This window comes from Gymnoscopelus braueri (assembly GCF_963280865.1).
Source record: "Gymnoscopelus braueri genome assembly, chromosome: 3".
NCBI lineage: Eukaryota > Metazoa > Chordata > Actinopteri > Myctophiformes > Myctophidae > Gymnoscopelus > Gymnoscopelus braueri.
The window spans coordinates 53,071,976-53,092,518 of NC_137612.1; the positions used below are offsets into that span (position 1 = coordinate 53,071,976).

General features: G+C 46.4%; 1 protein-coding gene across 1 annotated transcript in view; it reads left to right on the forward strand.

Moving 5' to 3' along the window:
- The window catches only part of lrig1 (leucine-rich repeats and immunoglobulin-like domains 1), a 62,068-nt gene that overhangs the window by 40,627 nt on the left and 898 nt on the right, over positions 1-20,543 (forward strand). Inside the window, 8 exon segments of the mRNA XM_080424132.1 lie at positions 4,643-4,714; positions 5,908-5,979; positions 6,668-6,831; positions 8,770-9,141; positions 11,366-11,647; positions 15,659-16,117; positions 17,422-17,556; positions 18,058-18,354. Coding sequence (XP_080280258.1) covers positions 4,643-4,714; positions 5,908-5,979; positions 6,668-6,831; positions 8,770-9,141; positions 11,366-11,647; positions 15,659-16,117; positions 17,422-17,556; positions 18,058-18,354 — 1,853 coding nt within the window.

The window sequence follows — 20,543 nt, forward strand, 5'->3', positions numbered from 1 at the left end:
TTTCCGTCTCTCACCCACACACACACACACACACACACACCAACCCCCCCTCCTCATCCCCTTTCCTGGCCTGCCGCTGGTTCTGGGATCGACTCGGCTGTTTCTTTGGACACAGACAATCAGAAAGTGGGGGAGCGGGGCTTTTTCTTTCGGGTTCCCTTGGATCGCCACAAAAAGGGAAAGTTTCCGTCCCCCGGACCCCGACTCCACTCGACTCGCTCGCGCTACGCTTGTCTGTATCGCGGGGGCCCGGTCCAAAACGAGGGGGCAACAGAGTCCACCGGGCTGAGTGATGACTTAAAGAGTCCCTCTCTGCCTTTCGTTTATTTATTTACGAGTCTTTTTTTCGTCTTTTTTCTTCACAAAACATCCAGGTTTTAGATTTTCACTTGAGCCAGTGTGCGGAACCGCCAGCAACACCACCCACCCCACATCCCCCACCCCACCCCACATCCCCCACCCCACCCCACATCCCCCACCCCACCCCACATCCACAATCTGGTTTTCATCTTGTTACTTCATCTTCTCGTTGCAATTACGGCCAAGTCGGATCAAATTGGCGATTGGAACGACAAACCCGCAAATCATATTTTAATCGCTTATTTACAACCGTTGCCATGTCATGTTAACCTACTCATCAGGTCTAATAAAAATTAAAATAGGGGGGAAAAAATGAAAGACCGGAATAGATGTTCCTTGGCTCTCTCAACTGCCCCAAGATAAAATATGATATCCGTCCAAGATGGCTCCCGTTGTGAGACAGGAAGAGAAGATGGCATGTGTTTTTGGTCCAATGCCGATCCCGATTTCAGAGAGTCCTAGGAGCCCACCGATTACCAATGTAATAATAGCCGATCTGCAAGCTTGCATTGCGACACGTGAGTGTGTAGATTGGCTGTTTTTGAAATCTTTAGATCTGCTGCTTTTGATGCTTTCGTGTGACGCTGTAGTATGATCAAGTAGGACAAAACGATATGAATATGAATATGGTTTCTGCCCGACAGCAACTAAATAATGGTGATATTCATTTAACCCATTAAGACCTGAGGCCGATTCTAAAAATGTTTTCTAAATCCAAAAAGTTTTTTGAAAAAAACATTAAAAATATATTTTTTCACGATTTTTCAAAAAATAGCAGATCTACAAGCTCATAGCGCGGCACTCGGATATAGCCAAAGAAATCTAAAATGACACAGACGCGTCCCCGGTTTTAAGGGGTTAAAGTCCTACTGCCCTGCTCTATCCATGCCCTCTCTCCTCCCTCGTCCCCGTTGGTAGGAAGTGAGAGAGGGGTGGACTTTGGAGGGGCGGGTCGTTGACGCTCGTCAACATCAAACACCTCGCAGCCCCGCCCCCCTGACCCTGCCCGCCTTTTGTCCCCACAGTGTTTGGCGGAAGCAGCCCGCTTGCATCCCCAGCGCTGGCACTCTACACACACACCCACACACACACACACACACACACACACACAAGCCAACCCCATGGGAAAAAATACATGGGAAAGAGAGAGAGAGAGAGGGGGGAGGGGGTGACGGGTGAGACATCAAAGTGTCCACCACTGACATTTCATGGGAGGGAAGTAACTGTTGTTGCTCTAAAAAGCACGATTTTATACTTGGATGTGCGGAAAAATTAGTAGGGATGCACCTACTAATGGAGGGAGATGTGCCATCTCTGGTCGATACCGATGACCAATGTCAACATTGCTGTTAGGGTCGATAACCGATATTTACAGATGTCGAATATCTGTATAAAAACACTTTTATCTGAAAAAGGCATATAAACACTGAATTTGAATGTTGGCAAACCCCCCCCCCCCCCCCCCCGAGTGAAATGAGGAGATTTTAGACGCCAGGAGCAGCTCTGTTAACCGCCGCATCCCTGTGATAATGATATAGAATATGCAAGGGTGTGTGTGTGTGTGTGTGCACTCGTTAGGAGGCAGGCTGGGTTCTAATCCCCACTATGATCAGCCTTCCTCTCCTCTCTCCTCCTGGCCTTCACAGGAAGGGGAGACACGGCTGACTAGCTCACCATGTCTGTGAACTCCCAGTCCCTTGTATGCACACACGCACAGTGCACACACGCACTTATTATCACCCTGTCGGGCTTTAAATTTCAATAATGACTACCTCCCCATGCATTATCCCGCTTATTACACGGCTACTTAAATACATAAATAAATAAATGGACTCAAAAGTAACAACAAAACGAAGTATTTCCTTGCTTACGGCAATGAAAGTATTTCATAAGTATTGGGCTGGGCGGACAAGTTCGCCTCGAAAAAAAAAAAAAAAAAAAAAAAAACTCGCCCAAAACACACTCGCCCCCCATTCTATATACCGCCAATTTGCCTGTAATACCGCCGGATTTGCCCCGGGGCGACTGTGTTTTGGGGCGAGCGTTTTGGTATTCCCCCGTCGATGCGCCACGATAAACAAGGAAGTGCAGTGGATCAAATAGAATCACTTTTCGGTTATTGCATCGTCTATTTCTCACTTCAAATGTTTTCAAAAACATTCTTGAGAGCAACGTTTAGTTGTAAATGACATTGGTTGTTTGTTTACATGGCTGTCATGTTGGATAAAGTATAAAACCAAGCAGCGCAGGTTGGCACAGGCAGGTGTTCTGAGTCTCTGATTACACAGCGGTCCGTTATAGAGCTCATCGGTCATTATCAAGAAATAATGACCGATGACTGACCAATCAGAATCGAGCATTCAACCAAGCCGTGTAATAAATTGAGATAATGATTATTCTGGAATTGGTCGCTTTCATTGCCAGCCTGCAGATGGATGGATCATGGATGCTATATTGATAATTCTTATCACCAAATACCTAGTCTCAGTAGTCTGCACTTTCATATATCTCTCGTGAGGAGCAAGTACTGTACTCGACTATTCCGCCAAAAATTAGAACGGTACACATACTGTAAATTGTACAGGAAAATAGGGCATGTGAGAACGCCTCTCCCACTGCACAAATGCACAAAAGCTGTCTTTTATATATATATTTTTTTAAAGTAACAGTGTCCTGTCACTAACTAACATGCAGTAAGCCACCTATGTACCTTTCAAGCAAGCGTGATTCAGCCAGTGGAGACAGTCGGGGTCCCGTACGTTCCCAAATCACCAACAGTGACAGAGAGGAGAGTTCCCGAGCGGCCGAGCAACCAACCAAACAAACAAACCAATAGACGCTACTATTCACCCGTTATGTTAATCCATTAAGACCGGGAACGCATATGTGTCATCTTAAGATTGCTTTGATTTAAAAAGTAGCAGATCTACAAGCTCATAGCGTGGCACAGAGAGCTTGTAGATCTGCTATTTTTTTTCAAATCGTGGAAAATTTGTGCAAATCTTTGAATAGATGTATATGTTTTACGGCGAACATTTTTAACTCCGATCTTCTGGGGGTCCCTGGAACAACATATTTTGAGATGGGGGTCCGCGGCCAAACATCATTTTTGGGGTCCTTGTCATGGAAAAGTTGGAGCACCACTGATATAGCAGCATACTGTTAGGATTTAGAAAGCAAAGATTTGAGTTACAAATGTTTGCTTTGAAAATATTTGAGTGGGTCGTCACAATCACTCTGTTCGGACGTGACGAGCAATACATACAACTTAAGGAGTAGTTCACCCAAATGAAGCCTTGAATAAATGGATTTTTTTTTAGTTTTTGTTGCATTCTTGAGCCAATAATTTGATGCCTGGGTCATCGGTCAATAGGAGACTCAGTAGGAGACTATTTGATTCTGCCAGTCATCAAATTATTGGTTCACGAATGCGACAAAAACTGAAAAATCTCCATGAATTCAAGGCTTCATGGGGAGTAATTATTGATAGAAAATAAGTAGTTTTTTGGGGTGAATTACTCCTTTAATGAAATTATTCTGTGATGTATTGGAAAGAATAGAAAACGGCAGCGACGAGACCTGCGTGTGTGTGTGTGTGTGTCTGTGTGTCTGTGTCTGTGCGTGTGTCTGTGCGTGTGTGCATACAAGGGACTGGGAGTTCACAGACATGGTGAGCTAGTCAGCCGTGTCTCCCCTTCCTGTGAAGGCCAGGAGGAGAGAGGAGAGGAAGGCTGATCATAGTGGGGATTAGAACCCAGCCTGCCTCCTAACGAGTGCACACACACACACACACACACACACACACACACACACACACACACACACACACACACCCACACACCTTGTTACACAGGCCCTTACAAGCTGTGTTGTCCCTATCGGTGAGAGACAACCTGCCCATTCTTATGTCAACCCCCAACCCACACACACACACACACACACACTTAGCTCCGCCCTGTCATCACTATTGCATTCTAATAAAGATAAAAGTACTCTTTGAAGAGCGGCGTGGGACCCAACTGACCCCTACCCCCCCCCCAGCCTCGACTCAACCTTCCTCCGAGCTAATCTCCGCACAGTTCGGATTTCCAATACCCTCTCCAGACACACACACGCACACACGCACACGCACACTCTTATCAGATTCAGCTTTGCTAATTGAACTTCTCTCCTTGTCCCCTCCTCCTCCCTTGTTCCTTCTCTCTTTCTCTTCCTCCGCTTTCACTTCCATCCTAATCCCCCCCTCCCCCCTAACCCCTTCTTGTTTGGGGGTCAACGGCAGGACTCTGTTTGGAAACAAGATCAAGTCGGTGGCCAAGAAAGCCTTCTCGGGCCTGGAGACCCTGGAGCACCTGTGAGTATGCCCACCCCCCCCCCCCCCCCACACACACACTACACACACCACACACACACCGCCCCCACTCCCAGTGGAAGAGAGAGAGAGAGAGGGAGAGAGAGAGGCCGAGGGTCTGCCAAAAGTAGCTGGTGCAGAGAGGGGGCCTGCTCCGCAATTTAATAGCGTCTTTGTAAAAGGAGAAGAGCGGGGCTTTTGCAAAAGGAGCCCAGCTGCTTCCCTTCTCGTTAGCCTAGCTAGCGCAGCAGCCTCAACTTTGCCCTTTCCCCCCTCCCCGTCACAGACCGTACCCTCCAAACCCCCCCCCCCCCCCCCCCCCCCACAACCCCACCGCATTTTCGTGCACGGAAACAAAGTTATTGAGCGTATGCTCGGTTTCGTAGAAGAAATGGAATTTCTATAAGCTCTTTGAAGAAAGAAGCTAGAGCTGTGCATATATAGGGCACGGTTATAAATTTAAGTTGACGATTAATTGTCACTCAGATAATTGCGATTAACGATTTAACCCATTAAGACCTGAGGCGATTCTTAAAAATGTTTTCTAAATCCGAACAGTTTTTTTTTTTTTTATCATTTCTTTCCAAGATTTTTCAAAAATCTTTTGTTTTGTTTACAGGATCAGGACAAGGGGTGAAAATCTATTGATTAAAAAAAAAAACTTTTGTTTTGCTACGTTTCCATGTGCTGTTATTGTTATTAAGACCATGAGTTTATGAAGAAGGAAGGAAGATGTCATGAACATGGAAACTATTAAAATTAGCTCATAGCGCGGCACCGAGCTCATAGCGCGGCACCGAGTGCCGCGCTACGAGCTTGTAGATCTGCTATTTTTGAATAGCCAAAGAAATCTAAAGTGACACAGATGCGTTCCAGGTCTTAATGGGTTAATTGTGTGTTTGGCCATTGAACATTGGAACACATGAATACATGTTTTATTTCTGTTTGCCATTTAGCTTCGTAATCAGACGATTATGTAATAATTGTGACAGGCTTACCTAACTGTGTCTTCGGTCGAACATGCCCGTCGCTTTTGCTCCGCCTTGGTGTTTTTTACGCAGCCCCCCCCCCCCTCCTCGTAATGAAAAGGGTGGTGGTATGTGTGTGAGCTTGTTTGCATGCACCTTGCTGTCCCGTAGATGGGTGTCACCGTTTTAATTTAATGTCTGTCCCCCCCCCCCCCCCCCCCCCGCCAGGAACCTGGGAGAGAACGCCATACGTACCATTCAGCCCGATGCCTTCAGCAAGATGAGAAACATCAAGTCACTGTAAGTCTCACACACACACACACACAAATTCAAAAACATCAAAAGTAGCAGATCAACAAGCTCAAAACGCGTCGCTTCGCGCCACGTTTCGAGCTTGTAGATCTGCTAGTTCACACAAAAGCATCAAGCTTTTGTGACACTAGTAGTATGACCAAGTAGGGTGTTAATTTACGAAAGAATGGAGATAGGGGGTTTCTGCCCGACAGCAAACAACATACACTATAGATGTACATGGAGTCAGCAGCATATTACGTGCACAGAAAAAAAAAACCTGGAGTGTTAATCTAACTGTGAAAATGGACCCCGCAAATTCAATGAACACTCCGGATTTTGATGCGCACGTACACGCACACGCACACGCCTTCAGAGATCGAAACACATACTCCCTCGGTTGTTTTGGCATCCGTGACACGCTGCAGTCACCCCTCGCTTTCTTTTTTTTCCTCCTCTCCTCCTCCAGGAGGAGACACGCGTGTATCCCGTTACACTCTCACATTGGCTCAGTGGAAATTGTGATTCCGTGCAGGATATTGTGACATGCGATATACACGCCGCAGCAACATACAGTATTCTCTGCAAAAAGGAAAAACAACGGCGAACTTAATCTCGGGGTCCTTCTCCACCCGCCCCGCCCCGCTCATCCTCCTTCTCTTCTTCTTCTTCACCTTCTTCTCTTCCTCCTCCGCAGCCTCATCCAGAGTGACAGCTTCCTCTGCGACTGCCAGCTCCACTGGCTCCCGGAGTGGCTGGTGGCGCGGAACCTGCAGGCCAGTGTGACCGCCGCCTGCGCCCACCCCGAGAGCCTGAAAGGCACCAGCATCTTCCAGGCCCCGTCCAGGAGCTTCGTGTGTGGTGAGTTATACGTGTGTGTGTGTATGTGTGTGTGTGTGTGTGTGTGTGAAGAAATGAGACGCTTTGAGGACATTATTTTCCTGGTACTCAAAAGAGAGATGGTTGTTTTATGATTAAAAGAAGATTTGGGGAGTCATGCTTACGATTCAATTCAAGTTGGGGTTAGGATTAAACATTTAGGGTTAGGGTTGAGGTTTCACCTGACTTATACTCTAGTCGTGCGGCCGTTGTCGTGCAATCTACAAGCTCACAATAAAAAAGCCCATCGGCTATGTTCAGTGCATGACATCACCGTGAAACTAAGTACAACTCAGGATTTAGGATTAGAGTTAAAAATGGCCAAAGAATGGTAAAAAATGGCTTTTATAAAATTGTAAAAATGTAGATGTATTCAAGTATAGTGTGTGTGTGTGTGTGTGTGTGTGTGTGTGTGTGTGTGTGTGTGTGTGTGTGTGTGTGTGTGTGTGTGTGTGTGTGTGTGTGTGTGTGTGTGTGTGTGTGTGTGTGTGTGTGTGTGTGTGTGTGTGTGTGTGTGTGTGTGTGTGTGTGTGTGTGTGCGCGTGTTTAGCTAGTGGAATACAAGAACCACATTGTCAGCTGTCCTCTGTGGTTGTTTACATATTTTGCACGTGTTTCGTTTATGTCTTGGCTCTGTGCTCGCGGGTCGTGGCGCTGACTCGCTAATGGTCCTGCATGCGGGGCTGTTTGTTTTATTTGCGGCCTATTTCTTCCGTTTAGAACATTTAACCATTTTTTATAGATTGGACACTTATCTATAAATTCCAGGAATGTCTGTCTGTCTGTCTGTCTGTCTGTCTGTCTGTCTGTCTGTCTGTTCTTCAACATATCTCGAACCGTTCATCTGATTGACTTCACACACTGCGGGTGTATTTGCTTGAAAGTGCGGTGTTGAGTGTGAAGTCGACCAGATTTAACCCATTAAGACCTGGAACGCATCTGTGTCATTTTTTGATTTGAGCTAAAAAGCATTATTTTACACTTTGGCTATTAAAAAATAGCAGATCTACAAGCTCATAGCGTGGCACCGAGTGCCGCGCTACGAGCTTGTAGATCTGCTATTTTTTTGTTTGTTGAAAATGTCTGCAAATCTTTGAATATATATTCTTTAAAGCAAACATTTTTTAACTCAAATCTTTGCTTCTGGGGGGTCCCTGGAACGAACTATTTTGAGATGGGGGTCCGCAACCAAATACATATCATTTTGGGGGTCCTTGACATGAAAAAGTTTGAGCACCACTGATATTATAGCAACATACGTTTTTCAGAAAACTGTTAGGATTTAGAAGACATTTGTAGATGCGTTCACGGATTGAACCACTTATACCTGGCGTCCCTATTTTGAGCTATGTCATTATAGGTGAACATTTCAGCTTGTTGATAAGACTATTTTTGCTGTTTTTTGTAATAGGGGCTCAAGTAGTTAAAGTAATTTGCGACCATTTATAAACTCACTTTGTAAACTTCCACTTTTATCTTTGCACATTATGCCCTGCTCTGCCCTCCCTCGCTCACTCAGGGCTGCAACTGTCAATTATTCTCTTAGAGGTTATTCTGTGGATTACTACTTTCGAGAAGCGAGTTTCAAAGGAAATATTTAACTTTTTTTTCTGTACTTAACTGTTTTCACAACAGTGTCGTGTGAAAATAGCAGAAAATAGCTGTGAAAATAGCCGATCTACAAGCTCACAATGTGTCACATTGCGACGCGCTGAGAACTTTGAGATCAGCTATTTTTGGCAAAGGTGGCGCAGAGGGATTTTTTTTTACTTATCACCTATAATGACATGCCCAAAATAGGGATAGATTATGACTCGATTATCGATTATTTCTTATCATCGATTAGTTTGATTGAACTGTTGTACCTCTACGCTCACTCCCTCCCTCCCCTCCTCTCCCTCCTCCTCTCCCTTCCTGCAGACGACCTCCCCAAGCCTCAGATCACGGTGCAGCCGGAGACCACGGTGACGGTGCTGGGCAGCGACGTGCACCTCACGTGCACGGCGGCCAGCAGCAGCTCCTCCCCCATGACCTTCGCCTGGCGCAAGGACCAGGAGCTGCTGCGCCACGCCGACACGGAGAACTACGCCCACGTGCGCGCCCACCACCACATGATCCACCACGGCGGGGGCGCGTCGGACGCTCCGAGCGGAGGCCCGGGCAGCGTGATGGAGTACACCACCATCCTGCACCTGCGCCACGTCACCTTCGCCCACGAGGGCCGCTACCAGTGCATCATCACCAACCACTTTGGCTCCTCCTACTCCACCAAGGCCCGCCTCACTGTCAACGGTAGGTCAGCCTCTCCTGCCGAGACGTTTTCACGTTGCTGTCGGGCAGAAACCTCTTACCTCCATATTTTAACTTTTTGTGTTTTATCGTAAATTAACCCCCTATACTTGATCACACTACAGAGTCACACAAAAGCATCGAAAGTAGCAGATCCACACACTCGTTTGAGCTTGTAGACCAGCTACTTTTGCTACTTACTCTTATCTTTGAATTTGATACCACACACCAAGGTTCTGGGTCAAATAGTTGAAAACGGTTCTTAAATCGGTATTACCGAGAAATATCCACTGGTAGCTTAGTTCGCATTTTGTTGCAATGCTAACAAATGGGATGTGGCTAACTAGTCATCAACACTGGATTCAGAGCTGGTCTGGATTCAGAAAAAAACTATTGTACAGGTGTCTTGACTAAATCAACTAATCGGTTAATCGACAAATTCCAGGCTTCCCACGGTCATATATTTTGAAATTGGAAAAACTGTTTTCCAGGCCTGGAAAAGGTTTGGAATGAATCAAATGTTTTGGAAAATGTTTGGATATACAGTACATTGTTTTTTTGTCTAACATTACGTGAAATATGTAACATGGTAAAATGTAGTGCTGTGCTGCACAAGCTGCGTGAGTGCGGCCTAAATGTACACAGGACGTCATGTGACAAAAATAATAGATCTGCAAGCTAACACGGTTGCACCGTTATACGCTGTTGTCTTGTAAGACAGACTCGAGCGAAGGTGTCAGATGACAAAAAGAACAGATCGTACTTTTTGTCACCTGACACCTTCGCTCGAGTCTGTCTTGGTCCATTGATAGCACACTGGTGCTATCAATGGACCAAGACAGAAACAGGAGGCTATCTCCTGTTTCTGTAGTACAAGTACACCCTCTGGACATGACGCTATTATGTGGCAGGGACTTTACCACCAATCCAACTCTTGATGCTGAGTGCCAAGCAGAAAGCAGGGAGGCATTGAGTCTTTGGTTATACGATACGATACGATACGATAATACTTTATTGTCAGTTCACACTGAAATTTGTCTTGCGACCCAGCAGCCATGTATGCAACAATAAACAGTACACACATTTGACATGACACAAGAAAACAAAACAAAATACATACATAAAGACATACAAAGACAAGAGAAATGTCCACCCCTCAGCCTACCCCAAGCCTACAACTCCTGATGAATTATTATGACCCAGCCGGGGATCGAACCCCAACCTCCCAGTCTCAGGGCGGACACTCTAACCACAAGGCCACTGAGTTGGTGTAAGAGCCTCATTATTTGCACCGTATCATTTCTATAGAGTATAGACCATATTCACACAGAGGCCATGTTGCTATTAAGTCAATGAAGTGCCACCCCGGTTGCCACGGCAACGGGGGTGGCACTTTCAATGATTAATTCCAAAATGGCCGCCGTGTGAATATGGTCTAAAGGCCTCGAAATGGGATAAATGCTTCGGAAAAGTTTGGACTGGTCGACTACGAAAGACGTAAAGGTTTTCAGTTGAATGACAAACTCATCGTTCACAGAGGAGCGATTGAGCCACTACGCCACTGCGTAGTGGCCGCACTCGGCTATATTTATTGTTTGAACACAGTGTTCATTCACTCTGCCCCGGCTCTCTGTCTCTCTCTGGACGGGAGAATTTGGAACAAATCGATTTCGGGCGCACGTCAGCGCCTGCTGACAGGGCCATCTCCTCCACACTCTGTCACTGTGCTGCCGGGCCTGCACAGGGGAGTGTCATTATCTGGGGATCGGTTCCCTGCCCAGCTGTGATTCAAACCTCGCATCTAGCCCTCCTTCTTCTTTCCTCCAGTGCACCAGTGACGAGACCACACTTTGTTTTAATGCGTCACCCTTTTATATCGTCTCTGTCGGGTGGAAACCTTGTATGTCCAAAACTGTTACTTTTCAGCATTTAAATTCAAAAGTAGCAGATCGACGAGCTTCGAGCTTGCGGATCAGCTACTTTTGATGCTTTTGTGTGACGCTGTAGTATGATAAAGTAGGGGTGTTAATTTACGAAATAACACAAAAATATGGAGATAAGGTTTCTGCCAGACAGCAACAATATGTTTTTTCCCTGTGTGTGTGTGGTGTGTGTGTGAGAAAGACAGAGTTGACACATTCCGCTGTCTTAACTATCAGTGCCGATTGCGTCCGACTTCAACTAAAACACACCTTCCTCTCTCGCCCTGTCCCCCCCCCCACCACAGTCCTGCCGTCGTTCGTCAAGACGCCCAGCGACAGCACCATCCGCACGGGCCAGACGGCGCGGCTGGAGTGCGCCGCCGAGGGCCACCCGACGCCGCAGATCGCCTGGCAGAAGGACGGCGGCACGGACTTCCCCGCCGCCCGCGAGCGCCGCATGCTCGTCATGCCCGACGACGACGTCTTCTTCATCACGGACGTCAAGCTGGAGGACATGGGCGTGTACAGCTGCACCGCCCGGAACACGGCCGGCACCGTCTCCGCCAACGCCACCCTCACCGTGCTGGGTAAGAGGAGCACCGCCGCATTCTGCCCCGATGTTTGCTCTTTGTCGCCGTTGAGGACAAGACTGTATTTGTTATTTGAAACATTTCCGGCAAAAAGGTTGGGTGTAGAGGGGGACAAAGAGCAGACCAAGTACAGAACCAGAGCCATAGGTCAAGTTTACAAAGTATTGAGGGTTTATAAATCCAATATATTAACCCATTAAGACCTTAATTCACACAACACTGTGCTGTCAAGTAAGTCTATGAAGTCTATGAAATCTATGGAAAAAGTCTGCAACACAATTTTATACAATGGGCAGGACTGGCCTGTTTTGCAAGCCCCCCCCAGAACCACGGTAGAACAGTGAAGCGGCCGTCGCCTGGTGGTCAAAAACTAGGGATAGCAACACTTCCGCATTTAAAATGCTACTGCGTGTGCGTCTACCGTTTGAAACCCTAGTGCGCCTGCTCATAACTCTATGGTCTGCTCTATTGGCTCCGATAGTGGCACTTATGGCAGACTTCCGGGTGCTTCAAACGCCACTGAGCAATTTTCATTGAAATGATTAGCTGGGGGCCGACGCAGTCCACCCTCTAGATATATTATAACTTTATGCTGTGTTGTGATTGGAGTTTTTTTAACACAGCGTCGATAATTTCCCCAACATTTCCAAAGATGGCGGCCAGTTAAAGATCTCTGGTGCTCAGTTGGGAATTGGTCAGCCTCGAGGCCGACAGAATGAAACGCTTTATATTTTTTCCCTCTTTTTCTCAGCAGCTGTGGCCTTGCTGTGGGGTCAGGGGAAGGGGTTAAAGGTCATGGCTGGGGTCAACGGGGGGATGGTGAGGGGGTGGGGGGACTCACAGAAGGGTGTTTGTTAGGCATTCTAACCCCCACCCACCCACCACAGCCCTCCTCTCTCTGTGGGAGGGACAGTCATGCCTGCTTCAACTGCAAGCCTCAGTGCTTCTGGTTTATTGGTTATTTCACGTTGCTGTTGTCACGCCACGCTGAAGAAGGACTGTTGCTTTTTTTCGGAGCCACGCATGAGGTTATAACACAGAGCTGGTGTGGTGTGGTTGCTGATCGCTCACAAACACATTTATCCAGTGATTCTCAAAGTCTTTCTCCTTTTCAAGGACCTCCAGTTTGATATCGTCGCTGTCGAGGCAGAAACCTCTTATGTCCATTTTCCAACTTTTTGTGTTTTTTTCGTAAAAAAAAAAAAACGCCCTACTTGATCACACTACAGCGTCACACAAAAGCATCAAAAGTAGCAGATCCACAAGCGACGCGCTTCGAGCTTGTAGATCTGCTACTTTTGATGCCTTTGAATTTGAATCTTGAAAAGTAACAGTTTTGGACATTGAGGTTTCGACCTGACAGAGACGACATTTTTAGATACGTATTTGCCTCCGGACCCCCATCTCAAAATGTTTTACCCCACAAGAAAAGATTTGAGTTACAAATGTTCGCTTTTAAAAGAAATGAACACATTTTCACGATAAAAAAAATATAAATAGTAGATCTGCTATTTTTGAATAGCCCAAGAAATCTAAAATGGCAGAGATGCGTTCCCTTCCCGGGATTGAATGGGTTAATCCATGAGCATAGCATAAATAATAGGTAACTAAAAGGGAGATGGAGTTAAAACGCAGTAGCTGGTTAAAAAAAGAAAGTAGAAAAGAAGCACTAATCCCCTCTACAATGTAAAAAAACATGGACGAGGTCGCCGTGTCTCGGGGCCAATTGGCTGATGTTTGGGTTTGTAGAGGTGGATTGGGTGGATGGGAGGGCGGGGGGTCATGTAGCTGAGAGAGGCCCCCTGTCTGGAACAGCAGAAATGTTGGGGGGCAGAGGTAGTCAAATGGGGGGGAGGGTAGTGGAGCGGGGTGGAAAAAGGAAGGGAGGGTGGGGCGGGGGTGCAGTGGCGAAGGACGGGAGAAGGACGAGTAGAAGGAATAGAGTGAAGCGGGTTAAGTGAGATCTCTTAATCTGGTGCATGTCCCACTGTGAAGGGAAATGCTCTGTCTGAGAGCAGGGGCCTACCTCAGTCCAGACACACGCACCCAGACACACGCACACACACACGCGTACACACACGCGTACACACACACACACACACACACACACACACACACACACAGAGAGAGAGGGAGACTTCAATGTGCTCCATTGAGTATCCAAAGTTGCCGGGGCAAAACACTGAAAACATTGTTTGTTCTGAAGAGGATTCTTGTCCTCCTGATTACTTGTGAAAACAAGTTTCTGTCAAAGCGCTAAACACAATTTAGACGTTATGATGACACGGTCAAATTTGTTTCGCAGACAGTTTTGTTTTTGTGTGAAAACAAGAACGACGTGATCGTAAGCTACTTTGTTCATTCATGATTGATCCGTCACCGTTGGCTGGACGGACGGCGGGAATTGACCTGTTTGTGTGAGAGACGATGTCATGTCAGACGAAACGTCTCTGTCGGGTCCAAAACTGTTACTTTTCAGGATTCAAATTTTAAAAAATGGCAGATCGACAAGCTCAAGCTTGTAGATCCGCAATTTTTTATACTTGTTTGTCCGAAAAAACACAACAAAGTTAATATGGAGATAAGAGGTTTCTGTTCGACAGCAACGAAAGAACTTCTTTTGAATCTCAAAGTCCACTTTAAAATCTAGAAATAATAATTATCCGTGGGTTGGAGAGCCATTAACTCTCTCAGTGCCACGGCCCGAGATATCCCGAGTTTTTCCCGAGTACCCTCAGTGTCAGCACGAGAAATCCTGAGTTTTTACTTTTGACTGTGGTCGCGCTATACTGTTTATTTTTCATGATCACTTTCGCTTCCTGACTCCTTCAGACTCATTGGGTTCCGGTTTCATGACGCAGATTCCGTTTCCGGTCCTCATTTTTTCCCCGCGATCATTTTCGGCCAGAATAGGGAAAGTCACGGTTTTTCACACGGTATAAAAAACAAACGGAGAGGTCCACGTCTACTCTCTTTGGTCTGGGTGACGATCAGTCATCGTAGTCGTGTATCACATCATAATTTAGCCCGATCAACGATTGTCAAAAATGTCAACATCCGGTTATGACCGGATATGACGTGAGCCTGTTTGGGAGGGGGCGAGTGAGCCAGCGAGATCATCAATGTGTCGATTTGTTGCTCTCTACTGGTAGAACTGTATTATGGGTTTAAAAACCCAATCAGATCATTTATTTGAATGAAAAATTTCAAAATTTAAAAATTTAAAAAACCCCAAATTGCTGGCACTGGGGGAGTACTTTATGAAAATACTCTTGGCAGTGAAAGAGTTAATGGAGGGCAATTTCTGTCGCTGCACTAGCGCCTCCTACAGGTTGGTGAAGGAGGGAGCGACGTATTTATTTGGACTTGGAAGCAGAACATGAATCTAGTGGAGTTCCACGTTCCCATTATGAGTTTGTCCAGTACTGAGCATGTGAACTTGAAGCGAGCCCTGTGCGATTTGTGAAAGATTCAAAACTGTCGAGGTGTCCTGTTTAGCACTGACCTAAATACCATCATTAACCACTGAGGCCCTCATTTATACTTCGGCTATTAGGAAAATAGCCGATCTACAAGCGCACCACGCACTGCTATATTTGAGAAATGTCTTTAACCCATTAAAACCGGGAAAGCATCTGTCATTTTAGATTTTAGCGTTGGCTATTCAAAAATAGCAGATCTACAAGCTCGCAGCGCGTCACGGAGCTTGTACATCTGCTATTTCTGAAAAATATTGAAAACTCAAAATTTTTTCGAAGATTTTGAATTGGTTTTGAATTTTTAAGCACAAATCTCTTCTGAGGGTCCCTGTCACAAAACATTTTCAGATGGGGGTCCGCGGCCAAATATATATACATCTGGGGGGGGGGGTCCTTGACACGAAACATTTTGAGAACCAGCGCTTACAGGTCTGTAACTCTTGAGTTACGGGGGTTCCTTATAATCACAGTTTTGAGAGCCCACTTTGCTCTGACTGACTCCCCTGTCTCTCCTCCTCCTCCTCAACAGAGACCCCCCACCTGGCCCAGGACCTGGAGGACCGCAACGTGGCGGTGGGCGACACGGTGGCGCTGCAGTGCAAGGCCCTGGGCAGCCCGCCGCCGCGCATCACCTGGTTCCGCAACGACCAGCCGCTGCGGCCCTCCGACCGCCACCACTTCACGCCGGGCAACCGGCTGCTGGTCATCGGCTCGGCGGCGCTGGAGGACGCCGGCCGCTACACCTGCGAGATGAAGAACCCGCTGGGCACGGAGCGCGCCCACAGCCAGCTGGTGGTCACCCCGAGCCACCAGGGGGCGTGCGCGGGGGGCGGCGGCGGCGCGGGGGGCGGCGGCGGCCCCAGCACGGTCACCATAGGCATCATCGTCATCGCCGTGGTGACCAGCATCGTGGTGACCTCGCTGGTGTGGGTGTGCATCATCTACCAGACCCGGAAGAAGAGCGAGGAGTGCAGCGTCACCAACACGGGTGAGTCTGGGAGTTCATGAGACTAAAGAGGCTAGAAACCTCTTATCTCCATGTGCTAACTTTTTCTGTTTTTTCGTAAATGAATACCCTACTTGATCCACCCCATTCGGATGCTATCAATGCATTGAATGGGACATTATCACGTTTTATCAGACCATTGAAGTAGGCGACATACTGACCTACCCGCGACTAGGGCATTCACAGAATAGTCGAATATTCGAATATTCGAATATCAAACCGACTATTCGACTATCAAACCACTATTCGACTATTCGAAAAAAAAAAAAAGAAAAAAAACATTTTTATTATTATTTTTTTTAGATTTTTTTGTTTTAGTGGCTTTTCTAGAGCAGACACGCAGCTGTGAGCTCTGGTGTGACGTCAACTCGCATTCCTTGAGTCGAGTCATCAATGCCATTGAAAAAAAAAGAAAAAAAAAAACTTTTTTAAAATTTAATTTTCTTTAATTTTTTTATAATCAAACCGAATAGTCGACTATTCGAATACTTTTGGGTCGAATAATTCGAATATCATAAATCACTATTCGTTAATGCCCTACCCGCGACCTACCATTCATTGGGTGTTATCAGGACATACTGACCTACCGACGGAGATGACTTCTATAAGTTAAGTTTCAGTTTCGGACCATGACGGAGGCACGCAGTCTCAAGCGAACTGGAGCCACGACGTTGCGACGTTCGCTTGATGTACCGAGTTCTGTACGGATAGGCACAGAATGGTAAATCATGTGGTGGGGACTGCTCTGCCTCCGGGTAGGTCAGTATCGCCTGATTATGCCCAATGAATGGTCTTGATAAATCGCGGGTAGGTCAGAATCTCGCCTACTTCACCCATTCAATGGTCTGATAAAACGTGATAATGTCCCATTCAATGCGTTGATAGCATTCGAAGCCGGTGCTTGATCATACTACGTTGTCACACAAAAGTATCAAAAGATAAACAGCTAAAGTAGCAGATCCGCAAGCTCGAAACGCGGCGCGAAGCGACGCGTTTCGAGCTTGTGGATCTGCTACTTTAGCTGTTTTTGATTTTGAATCCTGAAAAGTAACAGTTTTGGACATATGAGGTTTCCACCCGACAAGAGACGGTAGCTTGGTTTAATGGGAGCTTTCCCAGTGGTGTTAACGTGACTGTTTTTGTTAGCTATTATGTTGAGCAGTAACCCTGCACAGTAAAAAAAAAACACCCATTCATTTAACATGGGGGGGGGTTGGGGAGGGGTAAGAATGTAGGGTCCTGAATCCGATTCTAACTGTGTGTCCTTCTCCTTCCATCCGTCCCAGATGAGACCATCGTCCCTCCAGACGTCCCCAGCTACCTGTCCTCCCAGGGCACGCTCTCTGAGAGGCAGGATGTGTGCATCCGGGTGGAGGCTGGCGGTGGGAACCAGCCCAACGGACACATATTAGACAACACAGGTATATATTTCCTCTCTGGTGTCTACACAGAAACCTCCTATCTCCATATTTCAACTTGTAATGTTTTTTGGGGAGGGGGAGGGGTGAATGAATGCCCTACTTGTTGCTGCAAAAGTAGCAAAAAAATAGACCAACCTCACAATGCGTTGTGAGCTTGTAGATCTGCTACTTTTGACGTGAAAGTGGAAGTGAGTGTGCCTGTGGGGTTTTGTATAAATATTGAACCAATGAAGAGTATTAAGAGCTCGTGACCAATAATAATAACTACATTGGAACATGGGTTCGCTTTTTTTTTTGTCCATTTCCTGAAAAGTAAAAGTTTTGGACATACGCGGTTTCCGCCCCAAAAGTGACGATTTGCTTAATGATACCTATTTTTTTTTTCTTTTACGAGAGTGCGGCTGTCAGCGAAAGACTGCACAACATCAGGACTAATTAGAGCAGACAAGCTAAAAAAAACCTTCTTTCCGGCCCTCCCTCCCTCTCTCTCTGTCCCTCCAGGTTTTGACGGCGCGGTAGTGTGCACGGACTGCCTGGAGAACGGCAACAGCTACTCCAAAGACCCCGACTACCTGACGCACGGCTATGGCCCCGCTGTGAGCTTCGAGTACCAGCAGCACTCACTCCCTCACCCGGGGAACCACCACCACCACCAACACCACCACCGCGACGCGGGAGCCCCGCCGCACGCGGCCCCCCTCTGCAACGGCACGCCCAACGGCATCCGGAGGGACTTTCAAGGGTCCACGCTCCCCAACAACCACGACACGTCACAATGGAATCACCACGATAGAAATGGTGAGATTAGATTTTGATTTATTTCCCCCCCTTTTTCCTCCAGTGTAGTCATTTTGCCAATTGATTCCTCCCTACACGCATCTCTGTGTGTTGTTCTTCTCACTGCTGTTGTGTCCTACTGGCACACCTGCCAATGAGGAGCCCCCACCGCGAGGATGTAGAGCCTCTGTCCTACTCCTCCTGCGCAACACTCCCTGCTGACAAGTTCCGCCCCAGCCAGTTAACCCATTGAGGCCTGAGGTTCCGATTCTGCAAAATGTCTTCTAAATCCTAAACGGTTTTCTGAAAAACGTATGTTTCTATATCAGTGGTTTTCAAACTTTTTCATGTCAAGGACCACCCAAAATGATATGTATTTGGCAGCGGACCCCCATCTCAAAATATTTGATTCCAGGGACCCCCAGAAGCACAGATTTGAGTTAAAAATGTTCGCTTTAAAAGATTATAAATATATCAATTTGCACACATTTTCTCGATTTTTCAAAAATAGCAGATCTACAAGCTCATAGCGCGGCACTCTGTGCCGCGCTATGAGCTTGTAGATCTGCTATTTTTGAATAGCCAAAGTGGAAAATAATGCTTTTTAGCTCAAATGAAAAAGTGACACAGATGCGTCCCAGGTCTTAATGGGTTAAGAGTATGTGTAGTGACAAATATCACCCTCCCCCCCCCCCCCCCGGCTTCCCTCCCCTGAACACGGGCCAATTGTGTTCGTATAAACGCTCGACAAAGCCGGAAAGCACCGCGGCGGATTCGAACCCCCTAGACTCTGCGGTGGATTCGGTTCATTTTAAACCCGGTGTTATCTTCCTCAACTGGGAGTCTATTTTATTTTTTAGGTATTAAGATATTGGAGGGTAGGAGCTAGTAGCATTGTTTTTGCTTACTTAAGGCCTACTATTACTATATAGTAAACTATGTTGCGAAACGGTTTGGAATGTACAATATTTCTCAAGAGGCTCCAGGCTCACTGCCATGTTATCAGGATTGCAAACTTAACATTACTGTTTACCTCCAATTATCTCACAAACCACAACGATGAGACGAGGGCTTTTCGTGGTTTGATATGAATCAGCGTTTGTTAAAAAAACCCTTAATAACTATGTTGTGTGCCATTTCTATCAATTGATACCATGGGAAAACGATAGGGGTGCTGTTTAAGGAAACCACAGGGGTTTGAGCTGATTTGTAAAGAGTCGCTGATGGACTGGCTCCTTACACTACGAGTACTTGACAGCGTTATCGTCGTTGCAAGCCCAAAAGCCCCTGAAGACATCTCCCACCCCTTTCAGCCCCCCCCAAAAAAATGAAAAGGTGCATTGAGTTCCTGGTGCTGCCAGACTCTTGGGGGGGGGGGGGGACAGCACGTCAGGGCCTGCTCTGGGATTCAGCTCCTTTGGCAAGGAATGATCCCAGAAATGGAATCGTCCCTCAGAATGCTGATTCTCACCTTCAGATGTCAACATCGCAGCGCGCACACATTCCATCGCCTCCATAGCCCAAAGCCACATGCAGAGAGATGTCTTCATGAATGCATGCGGTGTCGTTGACGTGCAATATTTCATCTCCCCCCCCCCCCCCCCCTCCCTCCCTCCCTCCCCAACCCAACACCCCTGTCCGTCTTCTTAACCCTTTGAGACCTGGAACGCATCTGTGTCACTTTTTGATTTGAGCTAAAAAGTATTATTTTACACTTTAGCTATTAAAAAATAGCAGATATACAAGCTCGTAGCGCGGCACTCGAGCTTGTAGATCTGCTATTTTTAAAAATTTTAGAATTTTATTCTTTTAAAGCAAACATTTTTAACTAAAATATTTGCTTCTGGGGGTCCCTGGAACAACATATTTTGCGATGGGGGTCCGCGGCCAAATAAATATCATTTTGGGGGTACTTGACTTGAAAAAGTTTGGGCGCCACTATATAGAAACATACGTTTTTTTTCAGAAAACAGTTAGGATTTAGAAGACATTTTGTAGAATCGGCTTCAGGTCTTAATTTGTTAAGCTAGGTTCAGACTGGCAGCCCAAAATAAAGTTATGGCCTATACAGATTGGAATTATAATTGTTTCTTATAAAGTCTCAACAGCAAAAAATATATATACACATGGAAACAGATTTTTACGAATCAAATTTGAACCACATTCTTAGGTGGTTTAGAATGCGATTCAAATCTGATTTCCAAATTGTT